The following is a 15,102-nucleotide window of genomic DNA, read 5'->3' on the forward strand; positions in this document are numbered from 1 at the left end:
GGGATTTATTAAAAAACATTTATGTTTCATAGGAAAATTAAAACTGCACTTCAACTAGCACAAATGCCTATAGTTTTTTAAATAAGGCTCCAACTTACTAAACAATACTGTTTACCTCCAACAATTACTATCAAGAATGGCAAAATTGTATGGCCATATTCATTAACTTTAATCTTAAATAATGAAAAAACACTGGATACCAGTAGAATTAAACCGTAGCATTGAAACAATCATATTTTTTCATTATTCCATGTTCAAAATGTAGTTATGCATATTCTTAGTTTTAGATAAAAAAAATTTTTATTTAGTTGTTCAATTGTGTGCTTTAATACTGTTAGTTTTTTTACTCACGTTATTGTTTGATCAATGACATCCTTGCTTGATATGTTTCCCGTCAAAGTAGCCTGTAGAATTAAACATGAGCTAAAATGAGCTTCCAGATCTTAATAAGAAACACCGAGGCGTGGTGTGTAACTCATCCCATGCTGCAGGCTTTGCAAAGGCCCGCCTGTGAGGACTTCCTGTAGTTTGAGCTGTAGCATGAGTGGATGCCTACCATCTAGTGGTCACTTTAGAGAAACATTCATACATGCCAGGAGAGACGATTCAACTGGTCGCATTACTTCCTTTAATAAACTGAACCAAGAAAACACATATTACAAAATACTTTTTTCTTTTTACAGACACGTGAAACCATTTTCTCTTCCCTTTCCTTTTCCAAAGCAAAAAAAAAAAAAAAAGGAAACAGAACTTTTTATTACCATTACTTTTTTTTAACCGTGTACCAAAAAAAGAAAAGCCTTTTGTTGCACAGGTTGGAAGGGAGGCGGCGACATATCAGAAGAGGCTTTCACAGCCCATCAGGAAAAGCCGGAAAAGTCTGTTTCTGTGTGTGTGTGTGTGTGTGTGTGTGTGTACATGTTTCTAGCTATACTTCAACTAGCAGAATAGCATGTGTATAACGGAGCAGTCCATCATTACGTAGTGGTGTAATCATTATGAGCAACAGGAAAGTGAGTGCTGTAGGCTGAGGCTTGTTAGGACACAGAGGTTTGCTGTATGTTAAGGAAGGAAAATCTTCATGTGGGCTGAGAACCCAGTAGATGACAGACAGAATAGATTATGGAACAGCCTTTAGGTGGAAAAAAAAAAAATACAGTCATGAGGATGTACACTGTTGTAGGTGCCATCCAAAGCAGAAGCTTGACCCACACTTCCCCGCTAGGCCAAGATCATTCAGTGGTCGCTGGGGTCACAAAGGAGGCACAAGGCTGGAAACAGGGAAGCTATAGCATATGAGGTTCAATGGGAAACTTCTCAAGTGTTCTTATCAGTGTGCTCATTGACTGCTATTCTTCTATCACACTGTGGCCAGAAGTCACTGTCCTCCAGAGTGGAGAACAGAGACTTCATCCTCCAAAACACCAATAGCTTTAGCTTTGTTAGAAGTGGGCACTGCAGTAGACATGACAATCATTTGTTTGTTTTTTTGGGGGGTGCGGGATTACAGCAGTTTTCTAAATTGAGTGTCAGCTGCATGGCATTCAATTTGGAAGCTAAACTTCATTCAAGTCAGGACCTTCAGTGGGAAGAAAAGAGCAAGGTTACTGTTAAAGGTCAGATCACCCCCGGGTCCAAACACTCCCTCCAATACAACACAACAGCTTGTTCACTGGGCAGAGATGTTCATGACCTGATGAGACCCTTAATCTTTCTGTCAGACATTCGTTTTGCAAAATCTTTGATTCAACTTTAGCTACCTGCTCATGGTCCAGTGAGTCATAATCTGTAGGTGTCCCTCTGCATGTTCCCTCTGCCGTTCCCTTTAGGCCAGGATTGCTGGAGTCGTCCCAAGATATCTAGGTCTGTCTCACCGGGGTATTGAGGGTCAGCGGGCAGCTCCATGGGAAAAGCGGAGGTCCTGGTCCTTAGGGAACTGAGCTGCAGTGGTAGGAACAGCAGTCCCCAGTCCTGCTGGGGCCTCAGCTGCAGCCGAAGGTTTAGGCGGGGAGTCTGCAACCCAGGGAGGAGGGGGCTGTCCCCGGGCCAGAGCGTCCACAGCAGGAGATGGGTCCTTGCTGCGTTGAGGGTCCCCAGCTTCCGAGTCCTGCTGAGAGATGAGCTGGAGCAAGGCAGCTGCCACTGCGGGGCTGATGTCCTGGTTGGGTTGGGTTTCAGACCCGGCCTGCTGGGCATTTCCAAGGAGCGCTGATGGAGGTGGCCCGGGTGGAGAGGGTGGACGCTGTTCACCAGATGGATGTACCTGGTTAGCCCCAAGCTGTTTCCTTTTTGATGCTGCACCATCTGATAGGACCAAACAGGACAGAGGACAAAAAGTTAGGCATATAATGTTTAATTTCAATGTGGAATATCTATACAATAACCCTTAACCGTATCATCTTCTGTCTAATTTGCACCCACGTAAAGTAAAACTGTATTTGTCAAATGAGCCTGACATGGAGCTACACAATGTTGACATTCCTACCTTCACCACAAGAGGGAGAGCAGAGCACTCTAAATGCATCTTCAAATAAAGAAATGCATCTTCAAACAGAATTCCGTCTGTATTGTTGCAATACATTTCAATTTGTTAACCTCCATTGAGCAGATATTTTCCAATAAATACCAAAAATAATCAGACCTGAAAACAAACGGGTGTGTTAAAAATCTAGTAAAGCACCTATTCAGACATGGGTAAGCTCAATGTTGACATTAGAATAAACTGTCTTATTTTTAAACCGATTAATTATCACTGTTAAATAATGTTAAACACTGTAAAACAAGTATATTTACTATATGGGTCCAAAAAGTATTGCATTAATTTATGCAAAACAGATGCTGCTTTTTCCTCCGACCAACCACCTAACAAAAAGGGAAAAATGCAGGAACTAGATGAGAAAACGTTAGGAAGGGTATGTACAGCTGGATGAACAGAAAGGGTGACTTATGTACAAGAAATTTAAGTATTAAAAGGTCAGGAGAAGATTACTAAACCAGGTTAGTCTCATTATTTTTCCACCAATCTACAGCAGTGCAAGGAGAAACCAAGGTGGCAAGGGTTTCAGAGGCCTTGACAGGAAAAATAACCAAAAAGAAAACAGGACTGTTACCATTCCAGTGTTGGCAGCATAGTCAATAGTTTTATTCAACTTGCTAATCACATCTTTGAATTAAAATCTGAGTCAGAGTGAACACTTTAAAACAAAACAAAAAAGTGTGACAAATCAAAAGTTAAAAGGAACACATGCAGGTGAGGTCTAAAGATTCAAAACATTTATTTTCACTTGATAATTTATTAGACTTTCTTCATTAAAAGGCTGACATTACAGACCGTTTAAACCGACATTGCCTCCTGTGAAGAATCCATGCCACCTGCTTTATGATGAAAATGAAGGGAGAGCACGTGTGGAGATGGGACAGATACAGAAACAAAGACCGTGAGAAAGAAACAAGGAAGTGAAAGAAACGTGGATGGGAACAATACAGTGTGAGCCTCTTCACTCAAATGAATAACACTAAACTTTCTTCTGGTTTATTGATTACACCAGTGAGAGATGACCATGTGCACCAAACCTTTTGCCTGGTTACCAGGGTCACATGTCGACAAACGCTGGACAGACATTTTTGCGAGGTACTGCATTTTTCAATATGTGATGGGTGATAAAAGGGGGAAATGGTGAGCGCGTGAGGAATGTCAGGGACAATGGATGGGGTGGGGTATGCACGATAAGTCTAACGGTCCAATTCAAGCCTAATTTTGTCACTCTAGCGAGTAATTCATTTGATAGTGTATTCGGCTTCCGTTTGTTCTCTGCCCTGCTCTCTTTCTTGCAGTCCCCAGTGAATTTCACCTGATCTTGGTTCCCCCCGTCTTCCACACTCTAGAGACTAAACCCAGACTTGCCCTTGCGATCAGTAGTAGAGGCGGACGAACCGCGCATTAGTGCCTCCTCTGATTGGACTCCATTGCTCTCATCGCCTTGCTCCTCGGTTTGTGGCTTAATGATGTGGCCCAAAATGAGAGCCAGCAGGTTGGCCTGGTCTTCCTGGCTGAGTGGTGGGTCTCCGGGTGTCGGTGAGAGTTCCTGGGGTTCAGGAGGTGGCTCTGGGGGCTGGGACCTGGCAGCAGATTGAACCTGGTCCTCTGGAGCCCCCTGGTGGTCAGAAGCTTCACTGAGGGCAGACAATGACTGGCTAAGAGTCTCTGGGTTGGAGAGGTTGAGCAGCTGGGCCACCTGGGGCAGGCTGAGGTCCGTCTGTCCCTGGAGGAGGTTCAGCAGCACCGCCAACTCGGTCTGGTTCAACTGCTCTGCAGCAACTCCCAGGCCTGAACACAGTCACGGAACCACAATTCAAACTATGAACATTAAATATTGTGTAAATAAAAAGGGCCAAATAAAATTTCTGTATATTATAAATATTATTTCTTAAATATATGCATGCAACACTATTTCAGCATACTGCACAACATCTCTGTCACCGTAGGTAACAAATAAGTACAGTAATATTAGGACAATCAGAAACCACTGCCATGAAGGGGTTATCGTTCCATCAATAGAACCCAAGTATGCAACATTTTCCATGTGTGTTTCTGCTAAAATGTTTTTTAGAGGCTGCTGTTACCTGACAACTCCCTCTCCAGGCTGGCTGCGGAGGGCGGTTTTCCTGGTGGAGGCGGTGGGGCTCCAGCCGGACTGCTTTGGGGCCGGCTATTCTCTCCACTGGAGGTCCCTGTTGTGTCCTTGCGGGGCACTTTGGGCACAGGCACATCCTCGGGCACCCCGCTCTGACGTGCACGTCGTCGCTTCTTACTCCACAGCTCGTGGCAGTCCTGATGGTGAGGAAGACTGCAGACGCAGTTGGTAGAAAAAAAATGTTATGGCACAACAATAAATCTGCAAATCAATCAAATAAACCAAAGAAATGTCCCAGATTAGATATATATATAGATTTAATGTGAAAGCGGAGGTCATGGGGCTACTGACTCTGGTGGCGGCATCTTGCTGGGGTCAACGTTACTCAGAAAGTCACTGTTGAGAGCATGCTCTGATGTGCAGCGCCTTGCAGGGTCGAGGGTCAGCATTCGGTCCAGCAAGTCTAGGGCAGTTGAAGGTAAACTGTGCAAAAAGGGGAGAGATGTGTCAACTGCAGAAACAGACAAAGGGTTGATTACAGCTACTTTGGGGAAGCTCAGTATGGCTACGTACAAGGCAAACTCCTCCCGCAGCCGCCGCCTGTACTGCTTCTTGGGTTTCATGGTGTTGAAAAGGGGAAGTTTAATGACGTCAGGCCAGGCAGCAGGACAAGGACTCCCACACAGACGGCTGAGGGAAATGTCAAGAGAAAGGCAAAGATGGGCTCAGTGGTGAAGAAGGTTGCAGCAGAGGTTTTTACTTGAGGTGTTGTGTTCCAGGAAGGACAACCTACCTGATGAGCTCCAGCTGAAGAAGTTCCTGGTTAGCTTGGAAGATGGGCTTCTTGGTAAAGAGCTCTCCCAGAATACACCTGAGCCATGGCAAATAATGGGTAGTAAGAAAACATACACACCAAGCTAAAACACAGTGTCAAAGTGTGAATGTGACCAATAAGATTTTCCCCTGAAATTCTGACATGAGTAATCATGGATAATGAAGACAAAGTGCATACGCATACAATTACAAGTTGTGTGAAAATATATGGCGGCTGGTACAAATATTCGGCATAAATGTGTTTTTACATACAGCTTAAAAAATGTTTGCTGAAAATAGTCTTCTGCTATAAATGAAGCTAAAAATTGGCAGCGCAACAGACGGGTGGGAAGAAAATCAAGCATCTTACTCCTGACTGAGCTTAATTTGTCTCTCGCTGTCCACAGTGATTCAGGATTAAAAGGAAAATACCAAGTGTCCTGCAAACATCCAGTCTGCTCATAATGATGGAACCAAATTTGCAAATATGGCAGAAAGAATAGTTTCAATATATCTGTTATTCATTTCTTCTGTCAAGTTTTCCTGTGATTCCATAAAAATATCACCAAACATCGACTACAGTATAAGTGTACCACGGTGGGCGGGAAGCTTTCGCCTACTAAGAGGAAACTGAGTAGGAAGACATGCACACTGACAAAAGGCAATTTGTGAATAACCTTTTTTTAAAAACGATAATGCAGCTTTGATGTCTTCTCATTTATTGTTCATGGATGTATTAAGTGATAAGAAAATCTACATAGCGTACAGAGCGTACATTACATGACAGAATGGAGGAGTATGTATGTGAAAGAGAAAATAAAGTCTGTGTGAATGGAAAGAATGATGTGCTACCATGGCAGTGTCATACTCACCCACAGCTCCACACATCAATGGCTGGAGAGTATCTCTCCTCTCCCAGCAGAAGCTCAGGGGGGCGATACCATAGTGTGATTACTTTATTAGTGTATGGCCGACTGGGGACAAGGGAAGACAGAGGACAATGAGACACATTCTCAGAGTATCTATGCCCCCCCAAGTGCCCAAATACAAACATTTCAGATTCCACTAACTGGGATGTCTGAAGAACAATGTAACACACCACCATCTAGTGGAGAGTCATTGTAATTGAAACGAAAAATCCATGTTCATGGTGACGTTTAAATACAGCTTCATCATGCATTCATTCAATCAAACTTAAATGAAAGAAGCAATCCGATGCAGTCCCAATACAGTCCACACATTCATGTGGAAATATATGTAGATGGTAAACACTCATCTCTTACCTTTCCTCTGAACTGTAAAGCCGAGCCAAACCAAAGTCAGCCAGCTTGATCTGACCTCTGGACAAAGAAACATAAAAATACAAGATCAGGAGGAACGAGAAACAAGCCCTGTTTACAACTACAGATTACTGAAAAAGTAACAGACCCTGACACACAACTCAGCTCATCCGCCAGAGCCAGGCAGGTTATTTTGAATAAGTAGTATATATTAAGCAGAAGCCAAATCTTCCCCCTCCCCTTCTTTTGTCAGGATCTAGTTAAATACTGATGCAATAATTAGTTTACCAACACTGTCACTGAAAGAAAGATGCTACACTTTGAGAAATTAAAAGCAAAAATCAATCAAATTAGTGTAAAACCCAACAAATGTTCAGTAGCAAATGTACAAACTCAGTACATATACATACATATACAGTATATACGTCTATATACAGTCCGTTAAACAGTAGCAGGGCAGGGAGAGAAAATTGCAGTGTGTCTCTTAATGCTCCATTACACAGCAAAACCCACATTTCAGCTACTTTTTATCAATATATTAGCTATTGCAGCTAAATCGGATGCACAATTGTACTGAGCAAGCATTTATGACTTCTGTACTCCTTCATTGCTGTTATATGAAATGCCCGGTTAGTAGAAAAGTGATTGCTTTGCTGCAGACGCAGCTCGAAACGCTTGCATTCCGATGATTAAAGTTAGCCTTCGACTGCTTTTGGTCTCGAGTTTACAGTATTTCCAAGTGTTCATGTGGATAATAAGTACTAAATTAAACAATCAAATGAGAATAATATGTCGCATACCAATATGCAGGTGATACTGAAACTACTGTTAATGCAATGGCGTCCATGACGTCTGTTCCTTACCTGTTGTTAAGCAGTATGTTGGAGCATTTGATGTCTCTGTGCAGGAAGTTGTTCTTATGGCAGTAGTCCAGACCCTCCAACAGCTGGCGCATGAAGCTGCGGACGTGCTCCTGGGAGAACTGGACCAGGCCCGACTCAAGCAGGCCCATCAGATCGTGGTCCATGTACTCAAACACGAGGTAAAAAGCACCTTTAATAGAGGGAAGATATATTTAGAAATCAGAAACAAAACCATACACACATGAACAAGTCTGATAGGTTAGAGAATTGGGCATGTGACGAGCCACTTTCCATGCAAAAGTTGTGATCAATAAAACCACATTATACGAGTAGCTCTGACCCATGAGTATGCACGTTAGACGAGGGAGATTTGGGACGCTGATGGTGAGGTGGTGAATTGAAACCAGTTCGTAGAAAATAAATAATTCTCAAACAACAATTTTACTTCATGTCACACGTTAAGTATCTACCTCATTGCATCGCAGTGTTATTTTTGCCAGTGAGCCATAGCTCTTTGATTAGCATCTTCCAATTTTAAAACATGGAAACTAACTCAGAACAAATCAAAACGCTGGAGCAGAGGAGAGGGGTAGACCACCAACACTCGTTGTTGAGAGGACTGGTTGTAGAAATCAAAAGCAAATAAAGTGTCAACATTTTTTTAATAATTATATTCTAATACTATGCAGATAGGACCAAGTAAGATGTTAGTTTTCATATAGTTTTTCTCTTTAAAATCACTGTAGTGAACACGATTTATTTATTAATTTATGGTTGCCTCAACCAGCTCATCTTCACCACATGCACATTGGGAAAATTAGCAAAAGTGTGGAAATAAAGCCACTGACAGCTCTGACACAACAGTCCGATTGCTGGAAAAGTAGAATAAATAGAAATATTGCAGTACCCCTTTTAATGCTTTACGTCACTGTTAGGACTTGAAGAATTAGGAGGGAATGAGTGTTCAGGGACCACAAGCACCTTGATTTACACCAAAACCACCAGACACAGGAACAGTTTCTTCATGCAGGCTGTCACTTATATTCATAGTGTTCCCAAAGCAATATTTTGCACTCTACACTATTGCACTGTCAGACTATTTACAATTTCACTGTCCTGTACTTGTATATATACTTAAATATTGTACATAGTAGTCAAATGTTTCCCTTTATTCAGTTTGTTATCCTTGTTTTAGTTGTTTATTTCTGCATTGAAAGCCAGAGTCAAATTCCTTGTAGGAGTTCTCACTTACTTGGCCAATAAAGCCGATTTCTGTGTCAGGAATAAGTCTGCCTCTCAGTAGTTGCTGTTTTACAAATAGGAATGTTTTTTGTCGTAAGTTCGTTTTATAAATGAGACCCCAGAATATTTAACCTAGTAAGTGTGAGTGGTTTGACATCAGCTTCTGAGAGATTGCTGTTTTCTATGATGCCAAACATTTGTTAACATGAGTAATGTTCGTAAAATCTGCAATTATTCATGGGGGGAATGTATTTGTCACTGTCAGATAATTTCACATATTTTGAAACAAGGTCAACAACCTCATCGTTACACATATAAAAGTCTGATTTCCATCCTATTCGGCTAAGATCAATATCAATTGTTATTTGATACATTTAACTGTACATCAATTTAAATGTTTTGAGGACAGGGCACAGTAATAAATGTAGTTACTGTCTTTTGAAGAATCATGTTTATGGATCAAACAAGTCAGAGGTTGTTAAACACACGGTATTCTCACAGTTCTGTCTTTTATAGGACACATTTGTGAGTTTTTCTGTATTAATTTCCATGGTATCATGGATCCTGTAATTATCACTGCAGCACTAAGCAATGTGAACGATGGTGGTGGAAGAAAAGCCACACCATGACCACCTTTCTTTCAGACCTGTTGCAGCTCACAGCTGTTGCTCGACAGCCGGTGAAAACATTTCCTATGTGTCACCTATTGTAGCCAGAAGTACAACCCATCAGAGAAAGTTCCAGTCAGTTACAGCAGTGGAGCAGCACTGTCATTCCTCCATTTTACCCAGCCCTGGCAGTGAACATGTACCCCTCTTACCTTTGTCCTTTTTAAAGTCAAGTGCATCCTGCTTGTCAGTGACGATCTCCTTCATGTTGACAACACTGCGGTGCTTGAGCTGCCGCAAGATCTTGATCTCTCTAATGGCTGTGATGGGGAAACCCTCCTTTTCATTGTCCAAACGCACTTTCTTCAAAGCCACCAGCTCACCTGCCACGTTAAGAAGAGTATTTAGAGAACAAGTCACAATGAGAATTCTGTCTGTGCTAGTTTTAACATCAAACATGAGTACTACAGTGATAACAATATTCCCTTACCAGTGTCTTTATCCTTGGCCTTGTATACTTGGCCATAGGTTCCTTCCCCTATGATGCCAATTATATCAAATTTATCTACACAGCGTTTGCCCCAGTCGCTGACGGTGTGTTTGCGCTCACCATATCGCGGGCAGCAAATCCTGAAAAGCATCAAAGAGTAAATGAGATTAAATTTAGCGTGGGGTTAAGAAAAGGAAGACTGTAGGTGGGTGAGCAAAGAAACAAACTGACTTTGGTCTTTTCTTAAGGACTGCCTGGGGTAGCGGTGGGGCATGGTGGATGGCGAACTGTGGGGGCGAGGAGTCACATCCAGGGAGGGTGGGCGGTAAAGGAAGGTCAATGAGTGATGGCCGGCTGCGGACTTCCTTCTCCTTCCTGGATGTCCTCTGAGGAGGTGTGGACTTCTTTGGACTGGCGGTGCAAATACAGAGACATTGAGAGAAAGGTATAACTGATTAAAAGAGACAGGAAAGGCAGGCATTAGATGCGTACTAAAGGTGCATTCCTTGATTGTGTATCCCAGAACAACATATTTTCATCTAGTTAATTTGAGAAAATCCACAATCAAGGTCACAAAGGAGACTCTGTGCTCATTACAAATATTACATTCATAAGCAAACTGACAAAATGAAATCTCAATGGTGAAAGCCTGTTATGCCATCTTCATGATAATGGGCTAACTGGAATCAAAAATTGAATGTGGCTTTGTGTTCCGGGGTAATAAAGAGTCAGGCAGAGTGATGGAAATCAAGTGTGTGGTAATGACAATTATCAGAATTAATCAATGCTGAAAAGAGGCAGATATAATGCTGCCATTTTCACTGGTTACCATATCTAAAGTGATGTCTTGAAATGCCTCACTCTTACTTGACATGATTGATGATAATGATGAATGGATAAGAAAAGAGAAAGTGATTACAGTGGTGTATTATGATGTATGTACTGTGGGCTATATTTAAGAGCACAGATGAAAGTTGTACAAAATGTGGCCGGACTAATGCCTAGTGTGACATATACTGTTTGTCTGCATCCATGTAGGGGGGTACTCACCTGTCCTGAGTGTTTCCCAGCAGTGCAGGCGGTAAAGGCAGGAGAGGCAGAGTCGACGTCTTGTGAAGCGGGATCTGGCGGACAGGGCTGCGTGCAGGAGCCAGAGCTGGCGATATGGCCTGGGCTGTGGATGTGGGTGCAGGAGGCTGAATACTCGTTTCTGCCTGAGGTGGCGGTGGTGGAACCTGGATGACTGGAGCGGGTGGCACAGGAGGAGATGGCGGAGGAGGTGCTGGAGAGGAGGTGGAGGAGGAAGGTAGAGGTGCAGTAACCTGATCTTCCCCAGTGGGATCATCCTGGGGTAATGGCGCAGGCGGTGGGGGTGGAGGTTCTACTCCTGCCGAGTCTCTTTCTGGCTGGGGAGCCGTGACTTTAGTAGGCCGTGAGGAGGAGGAGCCTGTAGATTTACGTGCTGGAGCAGGTGGAGGAGGGGAAGCACCACCACCGCTAGCACGAGCAGCCGCCTCGGCCGCTTGCCGTTCCTTCTTCCTGCGGCTCAGCTCTGCTCCCAGGCTGGAGTTAAGTGGCAGGCGGGATGGAGGTGAGCGGCTAGCCGGCCGGCTGCTGTGGGAGCTGGCCCCCACTGCAACAGAGGAAGAGTGCCTCTTGCTACGGGAACGAGAGGAGGAGCGACGAGAAGAGGAATAGTGCAGAGGGGAACGACTCCTGGAGCGGCCAGAACGTCTAAATAAAAGAAATATTTTTTTTTAAATCTCATAAATAATTAACATTCCTATGCATTTTTCTGTAGTCGGAGAATAAAACATAAAACAAACAGAGTGGGCAGTAAAGTGAAAAAAACCTCTTCCATTCTGAGATAAAATGGATGATCACATCGTAATCAAATATACTGTGGGATGTAACATAAGTTAATATAATAACAAACGAGCAAAAACTTAAAACAACGGTTGCTCTCAAAACTGAAGGAAAAAGTGAAGCTTGTTCCTTGTCTATTTTCCTAATAAAATTTGCTTGCAAAACTCGGAATATCCAAACAAGTAAAAATGTATGCAATGTTTAAACTATTAGCAGACTCAGGGCTCTATTATTCTGTCACTAGAAATTATAATCTGTCAAATGCAAAACAACATTTTAACAAAACATATTTTAAAAGTGGAAATTATGACAGTAATGATGGAAATTGTGAACATACTATTCCACATAAAAATATCACTTATGATCGTATTTATAAAACAATGTAGTGTTCTCACCACTAGGTGCCAGTTTGTTTGGGGGGTGCCTTTGAAGAGAACAGTAGCTTATATCCTACTGCACAACTCAATGTTTACCATTAACCCAAAAGTAATTTGCATTACATTAGAGGCATAAACCTGGGTTCTTGTACCATAACCTTCTCGTGGTGGCCAAAGCTCTGACAATTTGCAATGCAAAATAAATCGCTGAAGTTAAACTGTGACGTCACCTGCCCGTCTCGCCACTACCTCCGTCATTCAGTTATCGTATCACCGGGCTTTTGTCTATGCCAGCTTCCTGTTAACAGTGAATATTCTACTGGGGGGAGAAGACCTCTGCAAGTTCAACAGGTTTGGCTGACTTTCAAGTTACAATGGGGATTGCTCAGCCCACTAAGTAGTACCCTGCATCACAAGATGTGTGTCAATGTGCAAAAATACCGGCGGCTCGATGGGTTCACTGTTACATGATACACTCATCATGGCCTCTGATATTCAACACCCCCCTAACAACATGTGTGTCAGATAAATTGAGGAACATAGTGTATTTCCCAAGATTTAAGGCCGCCCTGAATCATATATACTCACCGAGACATGGGGCTGGTGCTGGAGGACCTGCGGGTACCATATGGGCTGTTGGAGCGTCTTCTTGAGTAGGGGCTGCTGTCCCTCTCATAGCTGGAGGACCTGTGTCGGCTGCCGTAGGGGCTGTCTGATCTCTGTCTGCTGCGGCGGGACACGTCCCCATAAGGACTGGGGCTCTGCTGGGCCACCCTCCGCCTGGAGTAGCCGTCATCCCCCTGCTGCCCATACCCACTGCCCTGTGGACTCTCACTGCCAGCCCCTCTTCTGGGACTGGGCGAAAGAGCAGAGCCCGTGCCCTTCCTGCGGGGGCTACTCCTACTCGAAGACTTGCCCTTAGGGCTCGACTTGTGGCTCTTGGAGGCCTTGCGGTGGCTTCTGTCAGCTCGGTTCCTCTGGGTGGAGCTGCGGCTTCCCTCCCCTCGGCCCTCTCTCCGCTGCTGCTTCTCTTTCCGAGTCTTCCCTGAGCGGCTGCTCTCCTTGCTGCGAGATGAGGACGTGGAGGAAGTGGTGCTGCCAACACTGGCTGCAGGTTGAACCTGGGTGGAAAGCATCAGCTCCGCACGTTTAGAGTCAACCTCTTGCTGGACCTGGCGTTTGGACGAGGGGCCCGCGGTGGCAGCCTTCTCCTTGCTCTTTCCAGCAACCCCTTTCTCGCGGTCTTTGCTGGTCTTCTTCTTGTACCCGCGCTCTCCATTCCCAGGGTCTTTGACTTTGTTGGGGTCCTTGGACTTTTTTCGGTAGTGTCTGTGGGCCCTGTTCTCACTGCCGACATCGTCCCTGTCGTAGTCTGGTGAAGGCTCCAGTCGGTCCACACCTCCCCTCTCAGAAGGCCTCGAGGACGGTGGGTCTGAAAAAGTGTCCGAATCGGAGCTGATATCGTCGTACTCCACCAGAGGCTTCACCGCGTTGACACCAGGTGGCGCCGTATCGCCGAGGGTAAAATCGTCGGGTCCCGGTGCCGCCGATGATTCCCGATTATGTTTGGTAGATTTATGCCGTTTGCGTTTTGAAGTGGACATTGAAGGTTTTAACTGCACCTTGCCGTCTTTGCTCGCCTTGTCTCTCGCAGAGGTATGAGTCGAGGCCTGTGGCACACTGCTAGATTCCGGCTTCCTCTTGGTCCCATGGTGTCGGTCCGACCCAGGCATTCCTCACGCCGGCGTCGGTACCTCTCCTTCTACTGGGCCTCGTTCGTCCAAGCAATTCATTCACAAGAGGACAGTAGAGTTACTCCAAATGCCCCAAAAATGTGTTAGTAAGCAGAAGCAGGGCAAGAAAATGCGCAAAAATAAACAACAGGCCGCTCACGTCCAGTCCTCCTCAAAGCAAATTCATTCCATTGAGATCGCCAGCATAGTTCGCCAAAGCAGAAAAACGCCAAGGTGGTGTCCCGGTGCTGTAAAGTATATACTCTGAATTAGTCAGTGATTGAAAAAGATCCCAACCAAACATCGGAGCATTGTGGTGTCGTCTCCGTCTCAATTTAGCTAGCACCGCTAGCTAATGCTCGGCGGCTAGCGAGCCGACTCGTACAAAAAAAAAGAAAAAAGTCCCTTTGTGAAAGGTGTCCTTGTCCGGTGCCAAGTTAAGTAAAGGTGCTTTTATTCCACAGCATTACGGTCTTAGCATTCAGAAACAAGCAAACGCCTTCATTAAAAGACGCTCGTTTGTCGAAACAAAATGAAAACTTGACCCGGTTGGTACTGTTTACATGTTCCCTTTAATGTAAGTTTTATCCCCTATGAAGTCAATATTGATTAGAAATCATAGTATTTTCGTGTGCAATAGATGTTCCAGTTTATTATCAATGGCTCTGGGAATCAACCAGGCCTATATTTAGGGCGATGCTAGTGGATTTAATATCATCCACAGCCCTATCTGAAGGAGACTACAAACGCCATTGTGGCTCCTGTGACTCGCAACTTCGCACAGCGAAATGAACCGGAAACCGGAACGCTGTCAATTTTTGGACGTATCTTGGCAACGACCTATCACAACGCAGAAGCCCGCCTACCGTACTCGTGGTCTCGCCAGGGAGGCATCAATCTGCTTAAGTAAAAAACAAAAAACAACGAATAAAAACACACGAAAGTATTGCAATGAAATGAAAACAACACACAGCACCGGACTCACGAGAAATGGAAGTCTCGGGATTATGGTGGGTTCTACATTTTTAAACACGGCAAAGCTGCTTTACCAACAGGCAAAGTGTGCAAATGTCCCTGGGCCCTGAAAGCTCAAAGCTTGTGTGTCATCTGACCAGGTCTGTGCTAATTTAATTGAACATTTGTTTCGTAATATACACCACTAAACCACAATGTCAGCTGCCACAATGTCAGCTGCC

At 44.1% G+C, this 15,102-nt stretch overlaps 1 protein-coding gene across 2 annotated transcripts; it reads right to left on the minus strand.

Moving 5' to 3' along the window:
• Positions 1-1,494: 1,494 nt before the first annotated feature.
• On the minus strand, positions 1,495-14,725 carry cdk12 (cyclin dependent kinase 12). Of its 2 annotated transcripts, XR_014599072.1 has the most exons (15): positions 12,762-14,725; positions 10,981-11,664; positions 10,162-10,341; positions 9,931-10,070; positions 9,653-9,823; positions 7,591-7,780; positions 6,731-6,787; positions 6,320-6,421; positions 5,428-5,505; positions 5,208-5,324; positions 4,986-5,117; positions 4,624-4,847; positions 3,905-4,327; positions 1,761-2,304; positions 1,495-1,579 (listed from the first exon to the last, which is right to left on the minus strand). XR_014599072.1 is itself a non-coding variant. In XM_084037636.1 (14 exons), exons 1-14 carry the CDS (start codon positions 13,904-13,906, stop codon positions 1,889-1,891), a joined length of 4,059 nt encoding a protein of 1,352 aa, XP_083893762.1. In that variant the 5' UTR covers positions 13,907-14,725; the 3' UTR covers positions 1,495-1,888. The 2 variants fall into 2 exon arrangements, 1 of the variants encoding a protein (XP_083893762.1); XM_084037636.1 differs by having other exon boundaries at positions 1,495-2,304.
• Positions 14,726-15,102: the final 377 nt, after the last annotated feature.

The sequence above is a fragment of the Eutrigla gurnardus genome, assembly GCF_963514095.1.
Source record: "Eutrigla gurnardus genome assembly, chromosome: 20".
NCBI lineage: Eukaryota > Metazoa > Chordata > Actinopteri > Perciformes > Triglidae > Eutrigla > Eutrigla gurnardus.

Bases quoted from the DNA above. Each gene is read 5' to 3' on its own strand.
- cdk12 (XM_084037636.1), bottom strand. From the start codon at position 13,906: ATGCCTGGGTCGGACCGACACCATGGGACCAAGAGGAAGCCGGAATCT. The intron at 10,071-10,161 runs GTCAGTTTGTTT...GATGCTTTTCAG, and splicing joins GTCCTTAAGAAAAGACCAAA to GATTTGCTGCCCGCGATATG. The intron at 9,824-9,930 runs GTAAGGGAATAT...TTAACGTGGCAG, and splicing joins GGCCAAGGATAAAGACACTG to GTGAGCTGGTGGCTTTGAAG.